This window comes from Gymnoscopelus microlampas, assembly GCF_963454915.1.
Source record: "Gymnoscopelus microlampas genome assembly, chromosome: 7".
Lineage (NCBI taxonomy): Eukaryota > Metazoa > Chordata > Actinopteri > Myctophiformes > Myctophidae > Gymnoscopelus > Gymnoscopelus microlampas.
In genome coordinates, this window is record NC_139944.1 from 5,953,033 (window position 1) to 5,968,006 (window position 14,974).

At 42.9% G+C, this 14,974-nt stretch overlaps 1 protein-coding gene across 1 annotated transcript in view; it reads right to left on the minus strand.

Moving 5' to 3' along the window:
* magi1b (membrane associated guanylate kinase, WW and PDZ domain containing 1b) overlaps window positions 1–14,974 on the minus strand; it is a 254,807-nt gene that overhangs the window by 14,365 nt on the left and 225,468 nt on the right. The window contains exons 17-20 of the mRNA XM_084063211.1: window positions 12,723–12,814; window positions 9,821–10,013; window positions 6,198–6,626; window positions 1,002–1,169 (exon numbers count right to left, since the gene is read on the minus strand). Coding sequence (XP_083919337.1) covers window positions 1,002–1,169; window positions 6,198–6,626; window positions 9,821–10,013; window positions 12,723–12,814 — 882 coding nt within the window. The remainder of the gene's footprint in view (window positions 1–1,001; window positions 1,170–6,197; window positions 6,627–9,820; window positions 10,014–12,722; window positions 12,815–14,974) is intronic.

The following is a 14,974-nucleotide window of genomic DNA, read 5'->3' on the forward strand; positions in this document are numbered from 1 at the left end:
GCAAGGAAACCGGGGTTTTGGTCTGCCTTCAGCCTTTCACTTCCGGTGGTGCGACTATGTTTTCATTCCCACTAACGATATTTCTACACGGAACACTAACACCACTTCTCCTAGAGAACATGGATCGTTTTGGTTATACAGTAAGCCCACTTGTTTCTATGATGAAAGAGCAAGTTAAAATGTGAATATCTTTCTGTGGTTTTGTCTGCTCCGAGGACGCTATTGTTAAATGAGTTTAGGTTTGTTTCTAGTGGGGAAGGATCGGCACACACGTAAATCCCGTCCACTACATTTGATTGGGTAAAGCGCGGCCTGCTTCCTGATCTGAAAGCACGCCCACTTGTAGGCCAGTGCGTACGCGATATGACGAACCCCCCCGACAGATTCAAGCGGAGAGCAGAATCTGTTCTTGAGAGATTACTATGACTCAGACATAACCATAAACAAACCCTGATATGGCCATATATAGGCATGTCACTATGACTCATAGTGCAATAGCGCTATGAGCTTGTAGATCTGCTATTTTTGAAAAAACATGAAAATGTGTGCAAATCTTTGAAAATAATGTATATTTTTAAAGCAAACATTTTTAACTCAAATCTTTGCTTCCGGGGGTCCCTGGAACAACATAGTTTGCGATGGGGGTCCGTAACCAAATACATATCATTTTGTGGGGTCCTTGACATGAAAAAAGTTTGAGAACCACTGATTATAGTAACATTTAACAGTTTAAAAAAAGAAAACTGATTTAGAAGACATTTGTAGAATCCTCCAGAAGCAAAGATTTGAGTTACAAATGTTCGCTTTTAAAAAAAAAACATATTCAAAGATGTGCACACATTTTCAGGATTTAAAAAAAATAGCAGATCTATACAAGCTCATAGCGCGGCACTCGGTGCCGCGCTATGAGCTTGTATAGATCTGCTATTTTTGAACAGCCCAAAGAAATAAAAAAAATTGCACACAGATGCGTTCCCCGTCCTAAAACATGGTAAACTCACCGTCTCCGGGGATGATGCGCAGCGTGACGGTGTTGCCCGCCTCTTTGATGAGGTTGACGATGTCCGAGTGGGACTTGTTGGTGATGGAGCAGCCGTTGACCGCCAGGATCCGGTCCCCCACCTTCAGCTTCCCGCAGCGGTCCGCCGGGCTCCCCTCGATGATGCGGCCTATTTTGTGGGGCATGGCCACACACGCATTTCCAGCTATGGTCATCATCATCATCATCATGAAGCATGAGGTTTTTTTCGTGCGCGAGTTAGTGCGGCGGGTTGTCGAGAAGCGAGGGATATAGGGGAAAGGAAGAGGGAAAAGGAGGAGATGATGAAAGAAAGGAAAGAAAGATTAAGCGTCAAAGTCAAATCAACAGCCACCAAAGTCAAAGGTCGGTCACAGAGAGAGAGAGAGGCTAGCCCAGGACGGTGGCTGAGAAAAAAGGCAGGGTTGGTGTAGAAACAGCGGAAGAATTGAATAGGGTTGGGAGTCCGGAAAACCAGAGAAACCCCATCAAGCGCCGAGGGAACCGGGAATTCTGGTTTCAACCAGTGGTGTAAAGTAACTAAGTACATTTACTCAAGTGCTGTACTTAAGTACAATTTTGAGGTACTTTTACTTTACTGGAGTATTTCCAATTATGAGTGCTATTACTTCTACTCCACTACATCTCAAGGGAAAAATATTGTACTTGTTACTCCACTACAATTATTTGAAAACTTGAGTTACTAGTTACTTTGTAGATATAAATGATTACATTATAAAACATACATTAACCACTTTAGCCCTATTTTATACCTAGGCTATTTGAAAATACCTAGGCTATTTGAACACGCTGTGAGCTTGTAAATCTGCTATTTTCAAACATTTTAGTACTTTTACTTTTGGTACTTTAAGTACATTTTGATACCAATACTTTTGTATATTTTTACTCAAGTCAATTTTGAATTCCGGACTTTTACTCGTAACAGAGTACTTCTACATTGCAGTATAGATACTTTTACTTAAGTAAACCATTTACTTTTACTTAAGTAAACCATTTGAGTACTTTTCCCACCACTGGTTTCAACAGATTCTTGGAACCGTTTTCTGGAAAACGGTTTATCACAAGATCTGGTATGTGTCTATCCATCTAGCCATCCATCTATCTATCTATCTATCTACAGTATCTATCTATCTATCTATCTATCTATCTATCTATCTATCTATCTGCAGTCTGCCATCCGCCATTAGAGGGAAATGGTGCATCACTTGCTTCTCTCTCAATCTCCCTTTGTGTCTCTATGCATTCACCCTGTCACGCTTCTCTCTTCCACCATTCCACTATACAACCCCCATCCTCCTGTCTCTTAAACCCAATCTGGGCCTGTCGAGCAGTGAACTACAGAATGGAAGGCATAGCAGAGAGAGAGAGAGAGAGAGAGAGAGAGAGAGAGAGAGAGAGAGAGAGAGAGAGAGAGAGAAAAGAGAGATGTCTTTTCAATGGGGACAAACTAAAGGTGCCGTGGGTTTCCTGTTCGTCGGGAATACATTTCTCTTGACTAGTGGCGGTGCTATAGATGTGTGGCCCTGTCATCTCTAAGCCCTATACCGTCATTACAGAGAGATTATACAGTCATACAGTATAGCTCCTGTACATGTTACTTCCAAGCTCATACTTCGAGCTTTCATTCTCTCGGTGCCCGTCGTGTGGCCGATGGACTTCCTCTGGATCTTAAAGCGCCTTGCCTGTGCCTTTTTTGAACAGCCCCTTCAGTCCCCCCACCCCGACACCCAGAGAGAACAGAGGACAGTGGGACAGCTATATAAAGGGACAGTACAGTTGTGTGCAGAAAGGCTGCGGTGGCCGCCGCGCAGAGCCAAAAGATCACACGGCTTAGCAAAGACCCCAGGTAGCCGGCGGGAAAGCGAAAGTGGCGAGGAACCGGCTTATCCGCGAGGACGGATAAATCGGTGGGAGAAAATTACATTCGACCCCCATACTCCTGGAAGCTTATTTTTTTTTAAATCCCCCAAAGACTTGACATAATATTAACCCATTTAGACCGGGGGAAGCATCCGTGTTTTTTAGATTAATTTGGGCTATTCAAAAATAGCAGATATACAAGCTCATAGCGCGGCACCGAGTGCCGCGCTATGAGCTTGTAGATCTGCTCGAAAATGTTTGCAAATCTTTGAACACATATTTTTTAAAGCAAACATTTTAACTCAAATCTTTGCTTCTGGGGGATTCTACAAATGTCTTCTAAATCCTAACCGTTTTTTGAAAAAACTCATGTTGCTATAATATCAGTGGATTTTCAAACCTTTTTCATGTCAACGACCGCCGAAATGATATCTATTTGGCTGCGGACCCCCATCTCAAAATGTTTTGTTCCAGGGACCCCCAGAAGCAAAGATTTGAGTTAAAAATGTATATATATATATTAAAAGATTTGCACACATTTTCACGATTTCTTTTCAAAAATAGCAGATATACAAGTTCATAGCGCGGCACTCGGTGCCGCGCTATGAACTTGTATATCTGCTATTTTTGAATAGCCCAAAGAAATCGAAAAATGACATATGCGTTCCAGGTCTTAATGGGTTAACCTAGCCAACAGCCTCCGTTTTGAGATAAGAAGTTCACTTAATCAGACTTCGGGATCAATAGTTCCTTAAACACCATTCTCTCATCATTTCTCTTGATTTAATCCCATTCGCTGCACTCGGGGCTCATTAAGTCATCATTAAGCTCTAGCAGGGAACAACCTGCACCGAGCAGAAAAAGCCACTTAAGTGCAAGCTTGAATAAAACTAACGTCTTATGTAACGCCAACTTATAACTCGATGATGAATTATGAAAGCTCTGAGTGACTGTGCACGCAGAGGCCGCACGCTGCGTGCGAAGAAGAAAGAAGCTCTTCTTGTGTCTTCTCTTTCTGACAGTGGTCGTTTTTTTGGGGAAAAAGAAAGCCCAGAGATTAAAGCGTATGCTTCTTTTGAAGAGCGCTGGTATTGATCTGTTGGGGACTGTAAATAGCCTAGCGTCCTTTGCCCGGTTGTCTGGCTATTTCGTTGAGAGAGAGAGAGAGAGAGTTTGCACGCTGCGAGAGAAAGCCTTTAAGAGGAGACGGGAAGATAAAAGATAAGATTTCAGCGATAATCGGAGAAAAAACAAAACACAGAGTGATTGAGCGTTTAGTGGAGGCGTGAGCGTCTGTTTCGCCAGACGTGTTCTGTTGTGTCCCCCCCCCCCGCCCCCGCCAATTTGTTATGTTTCAGAACAAACACTTTACCCGTACGTGTCAATACCGTTGTTGTCGGGCAGAAACCTCTTATCTCCATATTCTAACTTCTTGTGTTTTTTTGGTAAATCAACGCCCTGCTTGATCATACTACAGCGTCACAAAAAAGCATCAAAAGTAGCTGATCTACAAGCTGGAAACGCGGCGCGAAGCGACGCGTTTCGAGCTTGCAGATCTGCTACTTTTGATATTTTTTTATTTGAATCCCGAAAAGTAACAATTTTGGACAAATGAGGTTTCTACCCGACAACGATGATATGGCGGAAGGACAAGACAAAGCATACTTATATAATATAACGCCGCTGTCGGGAAGAAACCATGTATCTCATTCCTTTTTTTCCCCCGTAAATCAATGCCCTATACTTTGTCATAATACAGTTCAGACGCGGTGTGAGCTTGTAGATCTGCTATTTTTGAAAAGAAAAAAAAGAGTTAACGCGGGTGGGTCTGTGGGTTTTATAAATATTGAACCAATGGATAGGCCTGCCACAATTATTACATAATCTCATAATCTCACCTCATCGCAATTATTTGAGATAATCGCAATTATGTTTTTGCATAATCGTCATAAGCATTTTTACGTTGAAGATTTTTCATATTTTCAAACATTTTCAAAAACAGTGGAAACTAGAAAAAGTGTTCCTCGGAGCACAAGTCTCCGCCAGCAGACTTGGGAATGTTGGGAATGTTCTACTTCTTATGTTCTAATTCTTACAAAAAATAGAACATGTTACTGTGTCATAGTAACATGACACAAGTGTCCTATCCGTCTGTATAAGTGTCCTATCCGTCCTGTCTGTATAAGTGTCCTATCCGTCCTGTCTGTATAAGTGTCCTATCCGTCCTGTCTGTATAAGTGTCCTATCCGTCCTGTCTGTATAAGTGTCCTATCCGTCCTGTCTGTATAAGTGTCCTATCCGTCCTGTCTGTATAAGTGTCCTATCCGTCCTGTCTATGTAAGTGTCCTATCTGTCCTGTCTGTGTAAGTGTCCTATCCAATTGTTACAGTATCCGCCATTTCTCAGCCATTTCGTGATTATTCCTGTCTTACCTCACTTTGAAAGAGGCTAAGACTCTTTCAAAGTGACACATGTATCTATATGCCGCTATACGTCACTAGCCAATCAGATCACACTATTTCACCGTATTGTCACGTGTCACGTGAGGCTTGACCAATGTTAGCTTGACATGTGGAAAGTGAAAACAATGTCTCCTGGCGGAGACAATAACCTTGTAGAGCGGCTATTTCCACTATTCATGTTCCTTTTTTAAGTATAACATTATTAAAGTTATCAAAGTTAAACTTACTTATGTAAGTTATTTGTCCTAACTGCCCTGTGCACCTTTTGTTTACGAAACCTAAAAGCCAAAGATAAATGTCATTTATAATTTTTAACTCAATGCCTGCCAATCACGCATAAATGCGATCTATTAAATAGCGCACTTGGCCGCCAAGATCGCATAAATGCGTTCTATTGAAAAATTAAAAAAATTGAAAAAAAATGGATTATTTTTTTTTTTTTTCAATTTGACCCAAAGACCAAGGAGATATGATTTTTCGAAGATTTAGACTCCCATCCACTTCCTTGTTAACTCAAAACTTAAAAATTCTGTATCTCGGCTCCTGAGTACTTTTTTAATTTCAATGAAAAATCTCTGGCAGAAAACAGCAAAAAATCTGAAATAATTCTGGCAGTCATTCAGTTAACGACAACGCACTTAAATCGCTGATCCCAATTATTTGAGCGACAATTAATCGCCGAGTAAAATGTCATAATCGTGACAGCCGTACCAATGGAAGCTATCAACAAGAGCTTGTGTGACTAAATAATAACGACAATTTGATCAAGGTTTCCAACCCCCGCCAGCGACGATACTTATTGGAGGACAAAACGCGGTGGTGGTGGATCTCCTTACCGAAGGTGGTGCCGGCCTCGGGCCGCGACACGGACGAGACGATGACGAAGCCGAAGCCCTCGTTCTCGCCGCGCCGGATCTCCACGTCGTAGGGCTGCATGGCGGTGGTGGAGGCGGAGAGGGGGGCGGGCGCCGCCGAAGACGGGGCACTGCCGGCGGCGCCCGAGTTGTTCGGGGGCTGCGAGTTTACGGGGGGCGGCGCCGCCGCGGTGGTGGTGGTGGTATTGGCGGCCACGGCGTTGCTGCCGCCTCCTCCCCCGCCGCTGCCGATGCCGGAGGTGGAGCCGCTGCCGGAGCTGACGGTGTTGAGGGAGTTCTGGCTGCCCTGCGGGGTGCGCTTGCCCCCCATCTCCTCCGTCAGGCTGGGCGCCTGGGTGCTGCTGTGGTGGGACGAGGCCGGCGACGGAGGCACGTCGCCCTCCGCCTTGACTGGATGGGGGTGGAGAGGGGGGGGGGGGGGGGGGGGGGTGAAAGAAACAACACTGTTAGGATAGAGCTGGGCAGTTATTTCATCGTACATTGACGCCCTACTTGATCACACAAAAGCAGCAAAAGTAGCAGATCCACACAAAACAAATGGCAAAAGTAGCAGATCTACAAGCTCGAAACGCGTCGCTTCGCGCCGCGTTTCGAGCTTGTAGATCTGCTACTTTTGCCATTCTTTTATTTTAATCCTGAAACGTTTTTGACATATGAGGTGTCCACCTGACAGAGACGATATCAAAACTATCAAAACAATATTTAGAACCAAGTCAGACTTACGATATAATCAAATAATCGAGAAAGAAGGGTTATTTTTTCCATCAAGGAATCGACACAAAAACATTATAATAGATTTTTTTTTTGATTCGACTAAATCGATTAGCTTGATTAAGCACTAAACCCTGTATTACAACGAGGTCGTACAATGGCGGTGTTCCAAAACATATCGAAAAAAGCCGATCTGCTATTTTCACTTAATCATAGTCAAACGTTTGAAATAATGCTATTGATTTTCAAGTCAAATCGCAGAGCCCTTGCCGTCACAAGTGGGCACAACTATTGCATCACCAGTTGAACCTAATAATAGATGAGAACGGGGCCCTGTTCCTCGCCCGGACACGTCTGACACTGCTAGAGGGGGTTGACAGCTCGACGCCTCAAGGGGGAACGCGCTTCTCCAGCCGTACAACAACTTCTGCCCCCCTCCCCTCCCCGCCCAAAAAAAACTGTGCCCAGCACCAGCCTGTTGTTGCAGGACTGTAGACATTTCATTTGTCGGGTGAAGCTTTGCAGGGGGGAGGGAGAGAGGGAGGGAGGGAGGGGGGGGCGCCTCATATTTTTGTTGCTGCGAGACAGACGGAGAGCAGACACACACTAATGTCTGGCCATTCTCATCAGGCAGAAGGCTGACCGCCCTCTCCATCACATTTATGGGCCCTCCTTTATCCCCGTTGAAGGGCAAAGCTGAGCTCAGCGCGGGGAGGAGTCAGGGGGGGGCAGGGGGCGGGGGGGAGGGGGGTGTATGCTTGCAGGCCGGAGCCGCTTAGCGTCGTCTAGCTAACGCTTACACACGGCCAGGCCCGTCAAAGAGCCGAGGAAGGGGGTGACCCTGGTTCTCAAAGTGGTTTAGGGGGATCCCCCCCAGCAAAGTTAGTTAATATAGCATCTAAATCAGTTTATACACTTTAAAAGGGATAGTTCACCCCCAAATTTTTTTTTTTCTTATGGGTTAGTCACCCCATGGAGACTTGAATTCATGGATATTTTGTTGTTGTTGTTGCATTCCTAAGCCAATAATTTGATGACAGGCAACGGTTCCGGTAGGAGACACAAAGGGTCTCCTTTGTGTCTCCTACAGGAACCGCAGGCTACCGGTCCGCTGGTCATCAAAATATTGGCTTAGGAATGCAACAAAAACAAAAAAATATCCATGAATTCAAGTCTCCATGGGGTGACTAATCATTTTGGGGGTGAACTATCCCTTTAACCCTATAAACAGCACATGGCTAATTGTCCTACATTAAAATTGGCTAATGGAAGGACGGGCGGGCGGACCTCTGACACAGCAATGAGTCGTCATGGCATCAGCCGCAAACAAATCAGTCAGCTCCATACATGGGCACAAAAGGGGGTATGCCCATATATGGGCATACACTGATGACATCAGGGATCTCCATATATGGGCATAAAAGGGACAGAGGTAGACAGCCAGAAACCGACATTGCCATATATGGGGGACATAAGAGTGTCCCTCTGACCAAGCCCCTAAAACTATGACTCAGACATATTGGTCGGATCGGCAGTGGGACTTAAGTGTGAGGGCGTATAGTGGCCCAAACCTCTAGTTTTTTTTTTAAATGGCCGATCTACAAGCTCAACGCGTCTCATCGCGTCGCGTTATGACTAGGGGTGTGCCGATACACTCATTTCATGATACGATACGATATTGGGTTCACGACATCGATACGATGCGATCTATGGCACTTTTTTAGCGGCGCTAGCCGCTCTATACCTGACTTTGTCCGCGTGCGTCAACGTTCTGATTGGTCGGGTGCGTCAACAAAGTGATTGGTCAAGCTTCACATGGCTATAAACACATTATAAACACATATCGATGACAAAATGTATCAAAGGCGCCGCTACCTTCACACACTGTTGCACCAATACAGCATGACTTCTACTGGGCTTTACAATGAACAATAGCAAAGTACTGTTATGCTAGGTTATGCACAAAAACATCTGATTAATAATTCATTGCATAACTGATCACACAAGGAACTAAAAAAGCGATATGTAAATAGCAACCACAAGGAAGCTACCACTGTAAACCTATAGGGGATATTAACATCTGCCACATTATGGTTAGGCTCTTATTACGCCCTAGGGCACAGCGAGACAAACGAAAAAGAGAAAAGAAAATTAATTAAATACCCTAATTGGATCCAAAACCAATATTAGCCACCGTTGGACCAAACTTTGGAATTTATGTAAATACATTTTATTAAAAAGAATGATTTTCATATACTGTATTATATTACAGCAGTGGTTCTCAAAGTGGGGTCAAGGAACCCCAAAGTGATATGTATTTGTCACGGACCCCCCCCCACCCCCACCAAATGTTTTGTTCCAGGGACCCCTAGAAGTAAAGATTTGAGTTAGAGATGTATATATATATTCAAAGAAAAAAAATTAAGATTTTTCAAAAATAGCCAAAGAAATCTTAAAAATGACACAGATGCGCTCCCGGTCTTAACTCATTCCCTGCCTAGAACGACTAAAACGACTTCTGTCCATAAGCCATGCCTGCCAAGAACGACTAAAACGACTTTAAAAAAAAATATATATATATATATATTTTTTTACATTTTTTTTTATTTTTTTTGACCCAAAGACCAAGGAGATATGATTTTTCGAAGATCTAGACTCCCATCCACTTCCTTGTTAACTTAAAACTTAAAAATTCTGTATCTCGGCTCCTGAGTACTTTTTTTTTTTTCAATGAAAAATCTTGGCAGTGTTCAAACGCGGCCAGAAATAATTCTGCCAGTGAATGAGTTAATGGGTTAAACCAACGTTGGGGTGGTGGTCACTGAGCAGCTATCTTGTCTGTATGGGTGTATGTGTGCGTATATAACACGTACCGGCGTAGCCAGTCTTGCGCCTGACGGTGAGGTTGACGTGGCCCTGTTTGGCCGCCTGCTGCATCAGCTGCACCACCAGCTGGTGTGACTTTCCCACCACCGCCGTTCCGTCCACGCAGATGAGCTCGTCGCCCGACCGGAGGCGCCCGTCCTCGTCGGCCGCGCCGTACTTCACTATGTGGCCGATGTAGATCTGCATAGGGGGGAAAAACACATATGAGAGTTTTGTTTTTGAGATGTCTTTTGTCGTCGTTTGTTGAAAATCCTTTCCGAAACAATGGTGTCGACTCGGGGTTTCATTTCAAGGACCCCCAAAATTATATGTATTTGGCCGCGGACCCCCATCTCAAAACATTTTTGTTCCAGGGACCCCCCAGAAGCAAATATTTGAGTTAAAAATGTTCGCTTTAACCAATATATATTCAAAGATTTGCACACATTTTCACGATTTTTCAAAAATAGCAGATCTACAAGCTCATAGCGCGGCACTCGGTGCCGCGCTATGAGCTTGTATATCTGCTATTTTCGAATAGCCAAAAGTGTAAAATAATGCTTTTTAGCTCAAATCAAAAAGTGACACAGATGCGTCCCTGGTCTTAGTGGGTTAACTTTTTGTGTTTTTTTTCGTAAATGAATGCCCTACTTGATCATACAGTACTACAGAGTCACAAAGAAACATCAAAAGTAACAGATCCACACTTGCTATTTTCAAATGTTAATCTTGAAAAGTAACAGTTTTGGACAATGGACATGTGAGGTTTCCACCCGACAGAGACGATAATAGACCATAGAGTAAATATAGCCCCTTTTCAACATTGCAAAAAAGGAATTTTCTTTTTTTTTCTCCAAAAAAAATGATTACAGAAAAACTAATTACAAATAAAACATTCCATAATCTGAAAAAGAAGTCGCGAAAATAGCAGATCTACTAGCAATAGTGAAAATAGCAGATCTACAAGCTCACAACGCAAAACGTAATAACTTTTGAGGTCCGGGGAGACACGTTTACATTTCTATTTTGGGGTCTCGTGCCGGAACGTTTTGGAAACAAACACTGGAAACAATCACAGCACAATGCGCTGAAAAGGACTGGGTCGTACATTTTTTGCAGTAATATAGATTAACACTCAGGATGTTGCTGCGTATGGTTCGAGTAGATGTATGGTTCACTCCCCTCCACAATAGGGGGGGGTGAACCATAAAGTTGCCATCTAGCACATTGTCTCTGTCGGGTGGAAACCTCATGCGTCCAAACCGTTTACTTTTCAGGGTTCAAATAAAAAAAACAGCAAAAGCAGCAGATCTACAAGCTCGAAACGCGTCGCTTCGCGCCGCGTTTCGAGCTTGTAGATCTGCTACTTTCGATGCCTTCGTGTGACGCTGTAGTGTGATCAAGTAGGGCGTTCATATACGAAAAAAACACAAAAAGTTTAAATGTGGAGATAAGAGGTTTCTGCGCCGACGGCAACGACATAAAGTTGGTATCTAGCACAGGTCAGGCGTAAAAAAACCTAGCCAGTGCATCTCTAGTCCTTTTTCCAGCTGGCCAGTCAGCGCAGCCAGCAGATGGCTGTGCGCTCTCTCTCTCTCTCTCTCACTCACTGGCGCATCATTATTTTTATACCCTCTAGAAAGAGCCAACAAATGAGACCAAACAAGAGTGACTGATTGAGGTTGCACCAGTCAGATCAAAGAGAAAAGCAGTGCTGTTGACATCACACTGAATTTTGTCCGACACGGAACATACAAGAGAAATGACGAGAGGGAAGGGGGGGGGGGGGTGATGGTACTGATCTAAGAATAGAGATGCAAAAGAATTATGATACATGGACCGATGAGTCCCAGACGCAAGAGAGAAATTATTTATGCCCTTAATCAGTCCACAGCATTTTTTTTTTAATGTGTGGTCCACTGCATTGCTCAGCTGCATACACTACTGCATTTCCAGTTTTTCAGTCATTATTATTCATGGTACAGAGTAAAATAAAAGAGTAAATCAGTCGTGCTTTTAGGGGCCTGATCTGACAACTGGAAGGTTCCACCCTCGGGCTCGCCCCGTCCACGTGTCGGAGTGTCCCTGAGCAAGGCGCTTAACCCCCTGACTTAACCCCTACAGGCTCACACGCTTGTAGATCGGCAGTTATTGTGGTTTCCGAAAATGTTTTAACCCATTAAGACCTGGAACGGTGTCATTTTTAGACTTGAGCTAAAAAGCATTATTTTACACTTTGGGTTATTCAAAAAATTTTGAAAAATCGTGAAAATGTGTGCAAATCTTTGAATATATATATTTTTAAAGCGAACATTTTTAACTCAAATCGTTGCTTCTGGGGGTCCCTGGAAAAAAATATTTTGATGGGGGTCCACGGCCAAATACATATAATTTTGGGGGTCCTTGACATAAAAAAGATTGAACACCACTGATATAGAAACATAAGTTTTTCAGAATACTGTTGAGATTCAGGAGACATGTAGAATCGGCTTCAGGTCTCAATGGGTTAAAGTGATAATGAAAGTGGTTAAATGTGTATGTTGGTTTTATCAATAGTGAACCAAAGGAAAGTTTTAACGGGCTTGTGATTAAATAATAATGACATCGGATCCATTGGAACACAGGTTATTTTCCCCCCACGTTCTTAATACAAGGTTTCCGACAATAATGTTAACTATAACTATAATAATGATTGATGCTGCTACAATGACCGCCAACACAGAACAAAAGAATCGCGCTCTTATGTACACAAGACGTGAGGGTTCAAGGTGTAAGAAACACCTTGAACCCTGTGAGGGTGAGATGTAAAGCTATGAATAAGGAAATAAAGGACTGCTTGCCATACAGTGCACGTTTGTGCGTCCTTGCCCATGCATCCGAGTAAAAAAAGAAAAGAAAAGAAAAGCTCACCGGCTCTCCTGCCTCGTTGCCTCCCAGGATCCTGAAGCCGAAGCCTGTGTCCTTCCTCCACAGGAAGATGTCCTGCTCCTGGAAATCTGGAACTGCAAATGGAAACCCCACAGCATTAAGCACCATTCTTGCTTTGTAATTCGCTGAAAATAGCAGACCTCAATGTACAGTAAGTCTGTTATTTTCGACGCGTGACACTTCCGGCTCGAAGGACCAATTATCTCATATATTTCATCTTATTTGATTACTCAATTTATTATCTGAAATTATGAATGTCAAAAGGCTCATGGAGAGGCACTGACACCCAATTAATCCTGAGCGAATGGCTGCTTGCTTTAGCATTGCTGCCAACTCCTCACCAGCGGTGGACAAATGTACTCAACCTCAGTACTTTACTCAAAGTACAGATGCTCCTGGTCAAATATTATTCAACTACAAGTGAAAGTTGCTCTGTCAAATTTGTACTTGCTTAAAAAAAAAACATACTCAAGTACGTGGTATATAAATACTTAACTATTCAAAAGCATTTTTCTATACCAATGCACTGCTTTGTTGAAATTTCAATTCAACACATCATTTTCAAATTTTCAGAAAGCTAGTGAAAATAGCAGATATAAAAGCTCACAACGCATCGTGATGCGACGACACGTTGTGAGCTTGTAGATCCGCTACCTTCGCTAATATTGAAATAGGGCTTACAGAAAGTGGTTAATTCATTATATCGTCTCTGTCGGGTGGAAACCTCATTTGTCCAACCCCGTTACTTTTCAGGATTCAAATGAAAAAATAGCAAAAGTAACAGATCTACAAGCTCAAAACGTGTCGCTTCGCACCGCGTTTCGAGCTTGCAGATCAGCTATTTTTGATACTTTTGTGTGACGCTGTAGTACGATCAAGGGGCATTAATTTACGGGAAAAAACTGCAGTGGGGTCAAAACGTTCAATGTTTGTCTTTGAAATGTAGTCAAGTATCTAAAAATACAATTACTCAAGTAAAGTACAGATCAGACACTCAACAAAAAAACATTTACTTAAAGGGGAAGACCACTCATTTTCAACATTGAACTATGTTCCCTCTTTGTTGCCTAGAAAAGGATAATTGATTGAGGTCATGTGATCAGTGACATACGTACAGTGTACTTTTGGCTCCGCCCCCTCAGCCACGCCCCCTGCGTATGTTCAATATTGAAAATGAGTGGTCTTCTCCTTTAAGTACAGCACTCCAGTACACGTACTTCATTACTGTCCACCACTGCTCCTCACCCAACAGTCAATCACTTCCCTGCACCAAACCTCAGTGGATTAATCAAACACACTGCAGTAACAACACCGCTCAATCAAGCTCAATTTAGTGTGGCTTTAGTTAATCAGCCCTTCAAAGTAGGTGCAGCGCCCTTACTCGATGTTAATTCGTCCATTTATAACTCTGAGTGCACAGAGGTTCCATTTAGTTAAAGGTGGGGTAAGTGATTTTCTTTTGTTAAAATAAGTGTTAAATAGCTCTATATTCTGGTAGTACTCATTGTTATAGAGTGTTTGTTCAGTAACAGGAGTCTCCATCTCTCTCCTGCACTTTATTAAACGGAAAATGTATTTTCAGGCTCTGGATACCAATTTTATCCAATCAGGAGAGAGAACTCACAAGTGAAATTAGAAGTGATGACACAAAGAAATGAGCAGACACAATTGCAACTGAAACACTATAAAAAATGAAACTGATAAATCTCCTGATTGGCTGAACTGTTGCCACCCACCTGAAAATGTATTTTCTGTTTATTAAAGATCTGGAGAGATGGGGATTACTATCAGAATAATGGTGCTCTAACCTTTTAACAAAAACACGTTTTGTTTTAAGCAAAAATATCACTTATTCTACCTTTAAATTAACACTGGGTATTGCACGGAGTAAGAGCATAGGATACATAATCTTTCGAGACCGACTTTCGATTTACAATGAAAAGCGTTTGGACAAAAGCTCTCTCGTAGGGGTCAGTCAGGCCTTAGAGAGCTGTTATACAGGCATTACAACAAGCTTGCCCCCAAGAGGTTAAAAAACGAGACAAAAACTAACCAAAAAAGTTAGTATGGCCATAGAGCAACGGTTCTCACGAGTCACGACTCCTTGAGGGGCTTCCAAATGGACCCTAACGGCTCTGTAACCCTGAGAGTCCATTTGGTTCCGTTTGTACACTCCATGAGTTATAAGTGTCCTTGGAATTAAAAGGTTTGAACCACCACTGCCATAGAAAACA